This window comes from Melanotaenia boesemani, chromosome 1 (assembly GCF_017639745.1).
Source record: "Melanotaenia boesemani isolate fMelBoe1 chromosome 1, fMelBoe1.pri, whole genome shotgun sequence".
Lineage (NCBI taxonomy): Eukaryota > Metazoa > Chordata > Actinopteri > Atheriniformes > Melanotaeniidae > Melanotaenia > Melanotaenia boesemani.
In genome coordinates this window covers 35822486-35838651 of record NC_055682.1, presented here as the reverse complement: position 1 = coordinate 35838651, position 16166 = coordinate 35822486, and the positions used below count along the sequence as shown (strand labels likewise).

General features: G+C 40.2%; 1 protein-coding gene across 3 annotated transcripts in view; it reads right to left on the bottom strand.

Annotated features, from left to right (window-relative positions):
* Positions 1 to 245: 245 nt before the first annotated feature.
* Positions 246 to 16166, bottom strand: part of adamts18 (ADAM metallopeptidase with thrombospondin type 1 motif, 18) — a 72147-nt gene continuing 56226 nt past the window's right edge. For 2 of the 3 annotated variants that reach the window (XM_041994755.1, XM_041994771.1), the window contains 6 exons: positions 14731 to 14935; positions 11580 to 11774; positions 5261 to 5331; positions 4905 to 5070; positions 3607 to 3805; positions 246 to 2035 (listed from right to left, as the gene is read on the bottom strand). In XM_041994755.1, the coding sequence (XP_041850689.1) occupies positions 1920 to 2035; positions 3607 to 3805; positions 4905 to 5070; positions 5261 to 5331; positions 11580 to 11774; positions 14731 to 14935 (952 nt within the window). In that variant the 3' untranslated portion in view covers positions 246 to 1919. Of the gene's footprint in view, positions 2036 to 3606; positions 3806 to 4904; positions 5071 to 5260; positions 5332 to 11317; positions 11379 to 11579; positions 11775 to 14730; positions 14936 to 16166 lie in introns of those variants that run through there. The other variant, XM_041994764.1, reaches the window with a different exon arrangement.

The window sequence follows — 16166 nt, the reverse complement described above, 5'->3', positions numbered from 1 at the left end:
ATTCAGATAGCCCTCTTCTTCATAGGATCCTCCATGTGCCAGAAGAGATAAAGCATCACAGAATAAAGGTGATCACTCAGAACAAGTTTGTACTGATTCCTTCCCTCAAAGGATCCAAACCAAGGCAGCAAAGTGACTCCAACCAAGTCACCAACCTTTAGTGGTTAAGACTGAAAATTTGCACACTGTCAATTAACTACACATAAATAACATAAGATTCACAATTTCTTTGCATCATATTTTTAATTACACATTTTTATTTTTAGATTATGGATCAGTAACAAAAATGTAATGTGAAATGTAATTTTTTTTTCACGTCACATATTTTTTTTTTATCAATAAAAGGAATTATAAAGTACCCATAGAAGCTTTGTAGTTACTGTAAGTAGGTACAACAAACAGCCAGAGTTTCATGAAAAGGACTGGACTGAGTGGATGAATCTATTTTCTTGTGGAAGTTTCCTCCTATTTTAAGTTCTGGGGAACTGATCATATTTTTCATGTTTTAAACAGAGATCAAGACATTAAACACAACAATAGTACCAAAAGTTGTTATTCATGCTGCATTATGTATTTCAAAAAATATAAACACCTAGTAATTAATTTTCAATTTGTTTTTCTATTTTGACATGTAGCTGATGGAAATGCATCACAATGAAATGCAGTCATGATTGCAATGCTTGCTGGGAGAGCGGAGCATGGTTCAGTAGGAGACAGTGTGTGATACATTATCACTCCATTTCTTTTATAATGAGCGAGCAGGACACATGTTTGTGTCCACAAGAGAAGTGAGGCCTTTGAACCATTTTATTATGTGTTGCAAGCTTATCAACATCAGACCAAATGCGAGTGTTGTCTCTTATCTCAAACTCCACCTGCTACATCTCCACATTTAAGCAGACATCTGTGGCGAGCATTCCTATATTGTTTTCTCTTAACAAGCAAAAACCTTTTTTGCTATCTGGACTACACCCACTCCTGGCTGGCAATCATCCTCTTCAATCCCTCTTCACCCTACTCCTCTCTCCCCTAAGCCTGCAGAAAGTTTTACTCATTATTCACCTCATTTTGGCTGCAATCAATACAGAGAATGTAGGGATTGAAAGAAAAGAAAAGAAAAGAAAACAAAAGAAAAAAAAAGAAAGCTGGATGGTCAAGCTATTTACCAAAGAGATACAGGAGAGATAAAGAAAAACAAAACAGAGCAGCTGAATACAATGTGTTTCATGCACAGATAGGCTTAATGTCATTGCATTAACATGAATGAAATGCACAGAAATTGTGTGTCCTGCTGTGATTCAGCAGCAGCATAGAGGGAAAGCAGGTAATGTGTGCGGGAGAAGTGCTGATCACTGATTACTAATGCCTCATTGAAAATCTCATCACACAGATCCAAGGATGACTGGCACAAACCTGTGGTATATCCAAATACAGACATAACATGTCACTGGTCCACTGTACAGCTGACAGAATGTAAAATCATATATCACGACCCATAATAACTTAAATACAGGCATATGAAATCAGATGCCTTAAAATATACAACACATAAGCATGCTAAAAGCACTATTGTCCTTTTCTGTTCTCATGATGGCTTTCTAGTTTCAGAGGATTCAAAAGAAAAATGCACAACAAAGTGACAACATATATAATACATCAACATGTCTTCAAATGGTGTTTTCACCAACTTTCCAGTTCAAATGTAATCAGTGACCTGGTGATACCATTTTGGCAGAGAAGCATCAGCAGTCACAATTGCTCTCTTTGAGTCCATGGATTCTCTCTTTTACAAAATGCATTGGTCAAGTACTCCAGGAGGTAAACACACATCATTGGGCACAATTTTTGTGTGTAGTGTGCATTTGTCCCTGAATGGCTTCTGTGGTGGCGATTCCTTCAGACTCAGAGATGTCAGAGCTCTATGGCTTCTTGCTGGAGCAGGACTTGCAGCACTGCTGTCCATAGAACTTATGATTACATACACCGTGTTGGGGAACCAAGTGGCACCAACCGAAGTGGTCAACACAGTGTTCATCTGCAGAAAAAAGCAAAAGAAATGGATAATTCAAACTGCTGCAGCTCATTGTATTGTTTGTTGTTAAATCTGAGGGTTCAGTGTTTGTTCATCCTAGGAAATAACTGAAATGTGTTACTGGATTACACTGAAACTTTGGTGACAGTCTAAGAATATTAAATCTATGAAGACATAATAAATCCAAGAAAAAGTAGCAACTTTAGTTATTTTCACACATTTTTTCCATGTTGAGAATAGCAGATAAGACTCTTTATAATGTTGATATGAATACTGCATGTATCTGTTCATATCCATGGTGAAGCTGCCATCAAACATCTGTTTGATCAGATTGTATTTCTGTTTGCTCTGAGGTTGTCTTTTGTATGCAAAGAATCCAAATTTTGGCACCAGGATACTATTTCTATTAATACTTTTATACTATTACTATTAGTGTTTATGTGAATACTTAATCTTATCTAAATACATGTTTTATAATTTAGTTATTTTGATTTGTATTATATATATATATATATATATATATATATATATATATATATATATATATATATAGTAATCCTTATTTTCTCTTTCTTTTATTTGCATTGCAAATCAGTGCTAAAACTCTATGTTTAGCACCTAAATGTTTAACATATCTGTCCACTGAATGTTTAAAAATGCATTCTTAATGAGTTCCATTAACAAAACATTTATTGACTCATAAAATCCAGAATATGATCCCATAAAATTCCAAGGTCCAATAACCATATTCCATGCCACATATTGCCTATTAAAACAGTGAGCTACCTCCTACTTAATCCCTGTCTCGTACTCTGTAAATGTCAGCTAAAGTTATTCCCTCAAAATTTTTGGAACACTTAGCAACACAGATAGCTTATCTAGATCACTCAGTGGAATGCTAAATCATTTGAGATATCTGCTATATGGGGCTATCTATATGGGGCTAAAATTACTCAGATAGCTGAGTAATTTTAGCCCTATAAGCTATAAGCTAACTGTTTGCTGTAAGTTTTCTGTTTGCTGTGATAGCCAACATTAGCTTAGTTTGCTAAGAGGCTATTTGTACTGTTAGCATTAGCTTTTTTTTCTGAAAAACAGTTAATTTATTTTATAGTTTTATAGAGTTGAGTATTGTTGTAACCTTTTAAAGCACATTATTAATGTCTAAGGTGTTGTGTGCTTTGATGGAAAGGTTTGGTGCATTAGCATGCTATAGAGCTAAACTGTTTATATGATGGTTTATCAATGACGGTAAGCTAATAGCAAAAAAAAAAAAAAAGAGAGACAAAAAGTATCACATAGCATAAAAACAATGGGGTACTGGGGAATAAATTGTTAAAAGATTTCACCAAAAGTCACTCTTAATGGGTCACTAGATTTAGAGTATGATTCAGCCTCATAGGACCAAGATTATTGTCCCACTGTTATCCATGCTAAAAGTCAGATGAACTGAACAGATCTGTCTACGGGAAGTGTTAAATCCAGCTGAGCTGCTTTATTTCTTTAGATTAGGAGGGATTCATGAGGAGAAATTTTTGAAGCTGGATAAATTAGTCTCTCTCTGAAGACTTTACCTTTCAGTGTCGGCCCGGCAGCTATGACCCTGCTGCCAGGCCGTTGGGCTGGAGCCAGGGGAGCTGCGGGGCAAAATTGTGTGTTGCATGCCCTAGAAGTGACAGGCCTCTGGTGGGGCAGGCAGCCGGCTGCAGGGCGACCTTGTCGGAGACACTGGATGCTTCGAGTCTGAACGCCTCCTCCACAGGACACAGAGCACTAAGACATGGGCAGGATATAAACAGCGGGGAGACAGAAAGAAAATATTTAACAGCGTGAACAGAGAATCGACAGGAGGCACAGAGATACAAATAAGCAAATGAAACTCTGAAGCACAAGGAGTAAAAGCATTAGTCATAAAAGGAACACAGGAGGAAGGGGGATGGATGAAGGAAAAGTCTATGCCCAGACAAAGAACACATGAAGAATACAAACATCCCAAGCAGCATGTACTCGCCCTCCAGCAAACTCTCAGGAGATATATTCTCCGGTGGAAACATACAGGCATCAGAAGCTTGAGATAAAGCAGAATGAGCCACTGTACTAGAAGAGGTTGCCCCTAAGACTTTTTGCATAATAGATTATGTAACACATAGTTCACACAACCTACCCTAAAAAGGCTCTGAAAGCGAGTGAAGCTTTTGGATTTCATATGAGGGCCATTCCCCATGGCCATTATTTTCCTACTGGCAAAGAACTAAGCTACATCTGTCAGTTTACCACCTACACTCTACAGTCTGCCTCTGAGTTACAGATATATAAGTACAGTATAACCACTTGTGATCTCATGTCTTGGACTGAGGAGTTTTGGCCATGACTGAATAATGCCTTATACATGCAGCAGCTTTCTAGAGAAGAGAGCCTGTTAAACAAGGGCCATCAGTATGAGAATAGATGAGAGAAAATGTTTTTTTTTTTTCTTTTTAAACCATTTTTGTTGAAATAAACCACAGTCCAACTCTGGTAGGAGGTAAAGGAGCCCTCACTGATGGATGTTGACCCATATTGTGGTTTTAATCTGCTCTAGTCTGATTGAAATTTAAACTTGGAAGCTTCTGATGACTTAATGAGATAATTTTGGTTTAATGGCAGCAAAGTAAAATGCCAACACCTCATTACTTCCAAGCCCCTTTCTGAACAAAGTGATATTGAATCCCTCTTGGCAGTATGATTTGAACACATCGCAGGTGTAATCATCGAATGGGGTTACACATGTGAGAGAAAATTTCCAAACTGGCAGATTTTCAGCTGGAACCCACATGAAGCTCTAAAAGTACCTTGTATAGACGGTTTTGGATGAAAGCGTGTGCAGATGTACCTGCTGCCAGGGAGATGAGTACCATCCTAAGACTACACCGCTAGTGGTTGCTCTGCCAGGGACCACCCGCGGGAGCTCTGGGCACGGACCTCGATTACACACTTGCTGAAGATCCACCAAAGGCTTGGCCATATTCCTGCACCTCCGTATGGGGAACTCCACGTACCTGTGCGGGAGAAGACAGACTGTCTGCTCAAAATTACAATTCCTATGGAGATTCCCATTTGAAAGTATGATTCACTTGATAGCACACAGATGACACTGCGGGGGTCTCCAGTGTCTGTGCTAGTGTGTTGATGTGTAGCTGGTGTGCTGATGTGTAGAGCATGATTTGGTGTATATTTGAAGGCACATACCCTCCTTGTGAGTCTCTCTCCCCGCAGAGCAGCTCTCTCCTCTGGATGCCTGAGCCACAAGACCTGGAGCACTGAAACAGAGTGCAGGTAGGAGGGACTGTTTTAAAAAATGAACTCTGAGCGTGTGTAGGTGATGTGGAGGGTTCCTGTTTCACCAGACACCACAGGCTCGCTTATCATTGTCAAAACACAGCCAAACAGCTCTGTGCTTTACTGAGTATTTGACAGTTAATATTTTTTATGAGCAGACGGACAGTATAGTTGTCTGCACTTTTTTTTTCTTGCTAGTTTTGAGACACAATCTTTTCATTCTTTATCAGAGATTTAAAGCTTGAAGAGCCCACTTCTCCCACTCAAATTACTATACGTTACATCAATGAGAGCATTTGTATAGCAGCTATGGACCTGTCTCCTTTTAAACTTATTCATATTTTTGATTAGCACCATTAGGTAACTGGGAGAGGGTGCTGTCACAGTAATGTTAGATTTTTTTCATCCTACACTTGGAAAAAACTTTTTTTAACTTGGGTTTCTTTAGTGTTCAGATGACTCTGGTTCAGTTAAATGTGATAAATGTGGTCATGCATGTATGATAGTGAGAACGTCATCACAAATTATGGAAGGTTTTGGTGTTTTTAGTAAAAATGGTGTTTAATGAGCAGTACATGAAACCTTAAAAACACTTTCCAAAGCAAATTTTTTTTTTTTTTTTTTTTAATTTTACCCTGTCCTGTCCAGCATCCTAACATACAGAACGAAGGTCTGTGTGCCATATTTTGTTTGACAGATTTGCTCTACCAAGGGAGACATGTTATATACATGGCTGCCCTTGATATTTTTATTATTTTTATTGTAATCTTATTTTCTTTAGTCTTATATGTCAGTGCCGAACCTGACAGGGAGATAGAGGAAGAGAGAGAGAAAAAAAAGGGAGAAAGGACAGGATTAAAATGTGGAAATAACAGTTGTCTATGCTGCCCAGAACATATCACAAAAAAAAAACAACAACATAAACTACCACAGTACTACATGATACCAAAAGAAAAATAGGATGATGATGATATAAAAAATTACAATAGTCATCAAACGTACCTGCAGACAAACGTACCAACACACAAACATCAGCTACATCTAGTCAGAAGCGGATGGAGAGACGAGCACGTTTGTGAGCATGCACGTGTTAACATGCATGTGTGGCCATGCAACAGGGAGGAAATGTGTACCCGCAAGGGGGCCGCGATCACGCCGCACCCCGAAGCATCAGCGGGGGACGGGGGGAGCCCGAGGCCCCAAAGGCCAAGCAGGTCCACAGAGTACCAAGCCCGGGACAGCCAAAGCAGACAGAGCAGCGGCCCACCCGGACCAGAGCAGAGGGGCCCCCAGACCGGAACCCCCGGAGCGACGGGGCAGGGGCACCGGGCAACCCAGGGCGATGGCGAGCCCTCCGGGCGCGGGCCGCACGGAGGGCAGGCACCCCACAGGCCCAAGGGCCACTCATTTCCCCCAGCAAAGCCCCACCCAGGAACCCGACGGGGCCCGACCGCCCCAGGCAAAACCACCGTGGGCCACGCCAACCCAACACCAAGGCTAGGCACCCCAGGGACAAGAACAAGAAAATTTTGTACATCAAGATCTGAAAAAAGGCATCGCCACTATAAATGCCAAATTTGATTAACAGAATACTGTCCTAGCGGCTGCATGGTTAGCATCGTCACCTGACAGCCAGAAGGTTCCCGGTTCAAACCTCAGCTGGGGTCTGAGTGTGAGGAGTGTTTGAGCATGAACACAGGATGGGCTCAGATGAACATTGTGATGAGAATATCTAAGTTGTTTTCCTCCTCCAGAATTAGTCAACAGTAGTGGATCAGCTTCAGTTTGATCCTGAGCTATTTTATATTACATGTTCTTCATAGACATGAGTTGTCCTCTGGTTTACATCTCAGGCCTTGTGGACATGGGAATTCTGATTTAGCTTTTCCGACTCCAGTAAGAATCACATCCACACAAGAGCTGCAGACATAAAACAACCCTCTGTCTACAGAGATATGAAAGCACAACCGGACCAACACATCCTCCACAGAGACAGCTAACTGGTACGAGTAGAACATCCAAAGGCATTTGCTGTCATCTGTGATCTCCCTTCAACTGCTATATAGCTCTATGTGCAGCTAGTTTTCTGACAGATAATCTCCTTACAGTTGTCTTCCTTCTAATGTTCAGGTGAAGCAGCTCACTCAGATACAACAGAGAAAACTCCCTTTTCCACAACAATCACTTTTTTCTCAGGGCTGTTGCACGACTACAGGTCTGATCGGAGTCTTATTGAACTGACAACCTCGGCAACTGGTTTTTTTATTGGATTATGTAGCAGTGAACTCCATTACACATCCTGATGCCTCCCTAAGTATACATTTACACAGTTAGTTATATTTTTACCTTTTATTTTATTGTATTTGTGCTTGATTGAATAGGTAATCTCACTGGGACGTTTTCAAGAAAGAAATAATTTAAAAAAGCATGCAATTTAACATATTTCCTTAATACAAAATACCAAATAAGAACAGCAATGCTTTTTTGTTATTTATTTTATTAACCGTTTAAAACCTGAGATGCCCCAATTGGTGGACATTGAGAATGGTTGGTGCCAAACTGTACCAAATTGGTTATTTTTCAGACTATACCTGAACTGTCTGAACCAAAACTTGTTCATGTACTATTCTGTGAAAAGGTTCAGTCTTGTATGCCTTTAAGTGCCACACTCTAATCAGACAATTAATCCAAAATACTTGCAAAGGACTTGTTGCATCAGTCTCAGTCTATTTCAGTAGAAATCCTGGTCATGTGGAAGGTTTCTGACCTGACAGCTGTGCAGAAAATCATCATTGACACCCTCCACAAGGAAGGAAAGCCTCAAAAGGTAATTGCAGGTTGGATACTCTCAAAGTGCTTAATCAAAGCACATCAGTAAAAAGTTGAGTGGAAGGGAAAAGTGTGGAAGAAAAAGGTGGAACAACCAACAGGGATGACGGCAGCCTGGAAAGGATCATCAGGAAAAGGACATTTGAAAATGTGGGGGAGCTTCACAAGAAGTGAACTGAGGCTGAAGTTTGTGGTTCCAGAGCCACCACGCACAGACGGATCCTGGACCTGGGCTTCATATATCATATTCCTCTTGTCAAGCCGCTCCTGAACAAAACACAATGACAGAAGCGTCTTACCTGGGCTAAAGAAAAAATGAACTGGTCTGTTGAGCAGTGGTTCAAAGTGCTCTTTTCTGATTAGGCAAATTCTGCATCTCATTTGGAAATCAAGGTCCAGAGTCTGGAGAAAGAATGGAGAGGCAACAATCCAAGACACTTAAAGTGCAGCATGACGTTTCCACAGTCAGTGTTGGTTTGGGAGCCATGTCATCTACTGGTGTTGGTCCAATGGGCTTTATTAAGTCTGGAGTCAATGCAGCTTCTACTGGGAGATTTTAGAACCCTTCAGGCTTCCTTCAGTAGAAAAGCTTTTTGGAGATGCTGACTTTATTTTCCAGCAGAACTTGGCACCTGCCCACACTGCCACAAAAACCAAAAGCTGGTAGAATGACCAAGGAATTACGGGGCTTGATTGGCCATCAAACTATCCTGACCTGAACCCCAAAGAAAATCTAAGGCATAGCCATAAGAAAGACAAGACATATGAGACCGAGCAATGCAGAAGAGCTGAAGGCCGCTATTGAAGCATCGTGGTCTTCCATTACACCCCAGCAGGGCCACAGGCTGATAACATCCATGCCACACCGCACTGAGGCAGGAATTCATGCAAATGGACTCAAACTAAGTACTGAGTTATATGCATGACTATACTCTTCAAATGGTCAATGTTTCTGTATTCAGTATAATTTATTTTATTGATTTCATGTAATATTCAAATTTTCTGTGATTTAGATGTTTGTTTTAGTTTTAGTTTTAGTTAGTTTTTTTTCATAACTTGTAAGCCACAATCATCAAAATTATAGCAAATAAAAGCTTGAAATATCTCACTTTGCATATAATGAGCCTATATAATAAATTACTTTACTTTTTAAGTTGAATTACTCAGATATAAAAAGTTTTGCACAATTTTTTTAAATGTTTTGAGTTTCACCTGTAATAACTGCCAATAACGTAATCATTTTGCCCATTTTAAATGTAACAAAGCCAATAATCTAATAATAGTGTAATAAAATATTTGAACTAATAATGTCATAACATTCAGCAGAAAATGTGAATAAGTTATTATTATACTGGTTAGCTTTTGGCTTAGCATGAAAAAATGCTTTAAAATGTAAAATTGCAGCTGATAAACTACTGATATACATAAATATGACTGCTTTTCTCAGAAATAGATGACTTTTTAGCAGTTTTTGTGCAGTTTGCTCAGTCATTATTACATTATTGGTAACTAGACATGGTTCAAAAGGTTAAAATAAGTTTAAAATTCCTCAGTGGGTTCAAAAAAGATATCTTTACAAGATATTATCTTTTAAGTCAAAGGAGCAAGTAAGAAACAAATTAAACGTAAGGTAGAACTGGAAATGAAAGCTATGATGAAGATGGATTTGTAAATTAAAATAGATTACCAAAGTAAATTCATTATGAAGCTCAATGGTTTTACAGGATTTACATTATAAACATCAGAGCTCCTGATAAACAGTGTCCAATATCTGCAGAAAGCTGTAAATAATGTTAAAAGAAAAAAATGGCAGCAACAAGCTGTCTTTTAAAGACACTGAAAGTCAACACCAACATTAGTTTCAGTGTCTTTAAAAGATGCTCAGCTTCAAGTGAGATCTTCTTCCATTAGGATACCTTTGTATTTATGAGAAGACACTAAATCAATGGGAATGGATTGAGTGGATTTACCAAAAGGAAGATTAAAAATTGCAAACAGCTCTTTCACTCAAGGTAGTATCAAAAACAATGTGCAGACAATCAAAGAGCAGGTTCTTAATGCACACAACAACACAGTAACAGGAGGCTGAGGTCATGTAAAATTGGTTTGTTTGTTAACAACATACCTCAAAAAGTTATGGATGGATTTTATTGACATTTTCAGGGAATCTCAGAAATGGAATAAGGAACAAGTGCTTGGATTTTGGGGGTGAGCCAGATCACCGCCTGGATCCAGGAATTTTTAAAGGATTCTTTACTATGCAGAGATAATGATAATTTTGCCATCAAAGCCTCTAACCCAAAAATACAATTACAGGCAAAAAAAAAAAAAGTTAAAAAAAAAAGTTTCAAGTTTTCAGGCACCAAACAGATGCACTTGCATGTGGACGGTGAGCAGAATACACATAAAATTCATGTGCAGACATCCCAACTTAAGCAGTGCAGAGTTTATATGGGAGGACTTGAAGAATGAAAAGCTTTCGTGACACAATGACCTGCTCTTTATAGCATCATCTGATGGCACTGAAACATCAGTAACCTGATCTGAGAAAACTTTTAGATTTAGTGTCTTTTAGTAACAAAACACAAAAGTGAATGATTACTTATTTTTTCTTTTTTTTTTTTTCAATTCAATTAGGCAGCCACATTTCACACACAGTTACTGCTCATTATAAACCCAACATTAGTGTTGCAGCTTTTCATTCTTTAATTGACCATTAGTACCATTACTGATTACTCATTCATAATCATTATGTTCATTATTTTCCACAATTAGACAATTACTCATCTAGTCAACAAAATGTGTGCTGCGCTACGGCTGCCACCATGACCAAAAATCTTTTCAATCGGAAACAAATTTATTATAGTTTGGAAAAAGCAGAAGTGGAAAATCCTTTTTTTGCATGATGAAACTGATTAAATAAGTAGTGAATGATCAGACTGCAGTTAACCCCAAACACTAATTGTTTTCTGCTTTAATCTGTTCCAGCATTTCATTTCATTTCCAGTTACATACACTGTCCCCCACCTCTGCCGTCCTCCACCTGCAGCTCACTTTGTGTTTTTACCAGCACCATTTTCAGCATGTTCCTTAAAGTTGAGCAGGAACAATAGCTCCAGGTGAAGTGTACTGTTTTGCATTTTAGTCAACCGAGGCCGCTGGCTGTGAACCTGCCTCTTACTCTTGCTACATGGTTGTTCTTAAAAAGTGGAGAAGCAAAATAAGAAGGTTTTATAGTTTAGATTCTCGGGAACTGGCATAAAAGCTGAAAATATTTCCTAGTGAAGTTATGTCTGCATTTTTTAGGGAGACGAACACAACATTAAGCAACTAAGTAGCCCCACGAACTGAGATTCTTTGCCAAACCTTTACAAAGTTCATTCTCTTCTTTTTGCCTTACCTCTCCCCAGGGAGTGGGAATCCACTGCAGCTTCTCGTTCTTGGGGCAGCGCCGCAGGACGCAAGTCTCTTGGGCTTTGGGTCTGTGGTGCTGTCTGCACATGCTGTCTGGCACCACCACTGCTTTGGCACCGGGATCGGTGCTGCGGCAGAAAACGCTCCTCTTCCTCAGTCCTCGTCCGCAAGACTTAGAGCACTGAGAATGGACAAGGAGGACATACAGGATGTTTCCTCAGTAAGGAAAGGATAAATGACAGATTCAATCAGAAATTCTCAACTTTAAAATGTCATTGGATAGTTTTAACCTTCATCTTCCACCACACTCATGCCTCAGGCCATGTTAACTGAGGTAACATCCGTGGTACAGATACTGTGAAGGCATCTGTTATTCACCACAGGGTGGGCAAGCAAAAAACAGGTCATCGCTTTGATGGCAACACATTATGGCCTTTCATTAAATACAATAAACCAATAGCTGTGAGAGACATGTGACCCCATCAATGTCCGGACCGACAGGAGACGGTACCGCTGTAAACTCCACGTGAACTTCACAAGAGTCAAAGTGCTCTGCTGGGACAGGCAACCACAGCCGGCAGGGCCGTTTATCCAACAACATCCCATTCATTTATCAGACAAAAGACACACACATGTCTGTGCATCTACATGCACAACTGCATACAACCCAGTTGGCCCCCTCCCCGTTACTGAAAGCTTCGACTGATCTTTTCAGGGAGGCTAAACTCATCTCTGTGTGACCGCAGACTGAACTTGGACTGGTGTTAGAAAACAATGCATGTGCACAACACGAGCATCCAATAGGAGCGGTGAGTGATTGGCAGCTGGATGTTCGGGCAGTGTGGGTCACAGCAGCTAATCATTTCAGAGGGTCTGACGAACTATCAGATGTGCTGTCAGGTGATTAGTACAGAAAGATGAGCAGAGGGAAGCTCTGTCTGATGTGTGATGCACTTTGATCCAAAATCAGCTAATAGCCAGAGGCAGAAACTAAATGGCCGAATTGTGGGTATGCACAAAAAACAAAAAAGAAAAACAGCTAATTTTGCAAAAAGGAAACCCAATTTGTCTAATTGTTATAAAACACCTCACAGTGGGTGCATTTGGTTAATGATGGCAAGTTAAAATGCAAAAGAAACTTTTTTTTTTTTTTGTGACAGCACAAAAGAATGTGAAGTCACATTTTGCAATAAAAAACTGAGTCTGCTCATGTTTATAATTTGAAAGTGGCTTTCTGGTATTGTGGTAAACTGTTAATTTCTTCCTCATGTCCAACAGAGGGCAGCAAAGCATTTATTTTAGTTTGACTTCAATGTCTGACAGTTTGCATTAGGATGTGGGTGGATGGGTGTGTGTGTATGCAGTCCCTAAGGCAGGCATGTCAAACTGGTCCAGCAAAGGGCCGTGTGGCTGCAGGTTTTTGTTCCAGCCAGCCAAGAGCACACAGTTTGACCAATCAGCTGTCTGAAGACTGAGATCAGTTGATTGAATCAGTCAAATCTGGTGTGCTGCTGCTTGGTTGGAACAAAAACCTGCAGCCACACGGCCCTTTGCTGGACCAGTTTGACATATGTGCCCTAAGGTTTGGTGTCATCCAGATTTGTAAAAATATCACTGTTTTTTAGCCTGAAGTGGTATTGCTTTGCTTAAAATTCTTCTAACAAGTTTAAAAAATGACAAGAAATGGGCAGAAAGTGGTTTGTTTCAACATGTTTTCTATGTAAAGTGACTTTAAACAGTGCAGCAGTGGTCCACATGGTGTTCTGCTGTTGTGCAGTGGCTGATGGATGCATAGCTTATTTAAGTTATTGCTATGCTATGTGTACTGCAACAAGAAAGAAATAAAGCTGGAGCAATAAAGCATTAATCCCTAACTGTTTTGCATCAGTTTTGTTAGGAAGCACAAATACAAACTTCAACAACCTGTAGACGTGAGAAACATGAGTTAATACATCTGGAGTGGACTTTTCACCTGTCTGTGTCTTTAATGCTTTTACCTAAACACCATATGGATGCTCAGAATGACTGGGCTTAACGATCACCCAGTATAGTTTATTTTTTATCATGGCAAGCAGTAAATGTCAATTTTTTTATTTTGTCATCAAAAATTGGTTGAAAAAATCAGTTTTGATCTGCTGGTGAGAAGTTAAGGAAGAACTACTGAAGTAATTCTTCATCTATCTTGCATCCTACCTGTACTTTGAGTCAGTAAAAGTGAGGTTGATGTTGACTCTTGTCTTGTCTTGCTTTGTCCATTTTCCACCACTTCCTTTTTCCTACTTCCACTAATAATCTCGTCTTGCATTCATTTAATGAATCTGCCACAATGTGCGTCAAAAAGCGGCCAGTGTGTTGACATCCCGTTGCTGCCATGTGACACAGTGCCATAAAGTGTAAAGCTGCAATATTCTGGTAAAAAGAAAACTACAGTCGTCCCCCTGATGGTGACAAAACATCCAGAGATCAACTGATAACCCTTTTTGACTAAAGTGCTTTCACTCCTGTTAAAGATCTGGAGCTAGTACTAGTGTGGTTCGTTTTTCCACTAGAGGAACATGCCATCATGTTTTTAAACATCTTACCTAATAAATGTTTGACCCTCCCCACAGTCTGAATTTCTGTAGAGGACCACAGTGCAGGGAGGCAGTATATCTTCATAGAAATAATTAAACTTTTAATTGTCTTAATATCACCTGTTTAGTTTTACAGTGTTGTGTTAATGAACGCTATCTGTCTGGCATTTCTAAATGATATCCAGCTAAAATTAACTGCAAAACAGATGTTAATTTCACACGCTGCTTCATTTAGGACATACAAATGCCAGCTAACTTTATTAAAACCCTTGTTCATGAACATAACTAAGATCAGCATGACTTAAGGCATCAGCACTTGTCAGAGTACTGAGAAAGGAAACAGAAAATTTCAGTTTTAGCTGCAGCTGAACATTCACCCATCTTGTTTTGGAGTTTGGTGCATTTCCCACAATGAATGGGAATTCCAAGCCTCCAGATAAAGGGGGCTTCATCTAGTAAAAGAATTATACTGTAATCCTTCCTGGACCAAAGTAGCACACTGGGTGATACTGCCAACTCCAAAAACCTGCACTACTCAGGTTTTAAATGTTGCCGCAAACCTACCTGAGACCAGGACCCAGTGCTCCACTCTGGTGGGCAGGCCTGTGTGTGGCATGGCTGGACTTGGGCAGGAGAAATGACAGGGCAGAGGGAGTGTGCCACCACCTCTTCCCTCTGATATGTCACTTTCCTCAAGCAGCGCAGCATCCTGGTCTGTTGACCTCCTCCACATGACCGACTGCAGGGCCCCCAGTCTCCAGTCACCCAACTGTGGAGGAAGAGAGGAAGCACAGAGGGTCTGCAGTCATTGACAAGCAATAGTTTGGATAACAAGATGGGTCAGGCAAAGAAACATTTCTGCTCTTTGCTTGCTTTTCTGCTCTTGATCAGGAAACCAAACCATCCCCCCTAAAAACCTTCATTACCTCTAAATTACTAGCTAATACCACAGCTATTCGACAGGTTAAAGCATTTACATAGTGATTTAACTTGGATGGATTTTTTCCCAATTTTGTTAATTTTTCCAAATAAACATAGAAAAACAAACAAAAAAAAATAAAAAGGAGAGAAAAAAATATAACCCATCATTTCCACCGGGTGCGTGTGAGCCACCTTACGGCTGCACCACGGTTTTGTTCCGACCTCCGTGACGCGGCAATCTACACAGGGAGCGTGTCAGGTGTGGAGCGCCCACGAGTGCTGTCCACCTAGCAGGATCCGCAAGATCACAAAATCACAGGAGAAGTGGAGAACCTTGTGATTCTTCACTTCCAGGACAAACATCTCGTCGTCCATGATGAAAAAAAAAAAAAAAACGAGTTTCCCTGACTGATTAAACACGTAATGTTTTTGTTGTTCAGCAGCGCACATTAGCATTGGGGCTTTTATTTTGAAAAATGCCAGAAGCGTTTACACTGTCTGATTTCCTGTTGTGGCCCAATCTGAACTGTGGAATTGACGCATTCTGGGTGAGTGCACCACCAAAAATAGACTTGGCGCATAAATTTAGCAGAGAGCCGTGACAATGCGTTTCTGACATGCTTCTGACATGCGCTGCAGTGCATCCTGTGGAAACCAAACCATTGACTAAAACGGCTGCGAATACCAGCCAGTATTTCTCAAAATAAAAGCCCTCATGCAGATTTGTGTACTGAACCATGTAAACATTTCATCATTAACCGCTCAGGGTGTCTCAGTGTTTTTTTTTTTTTTTCTCTCACCATGGCCGACGACACATTTTTCCTGGAAGTGGAGAATCACAAGATTCTCCAATTCTCCTGTGATCTTGTGTGTGTGTGATCATGATCTTGTGGATCCAGCTAGGCAGACTGCACCCACGGGCGCTCCGCACCTGACACGCTACCGGTGTGGATCGATGCACATGGAGGTTGGAAACTGTGGCACAGCCATAACGTGGCGCACACACACCTCGTGGAAAGAAGGGCTAAGACATATAGGGTCCAGCTGAACAGGTGAGTTACAATTTACAATGTCAGACC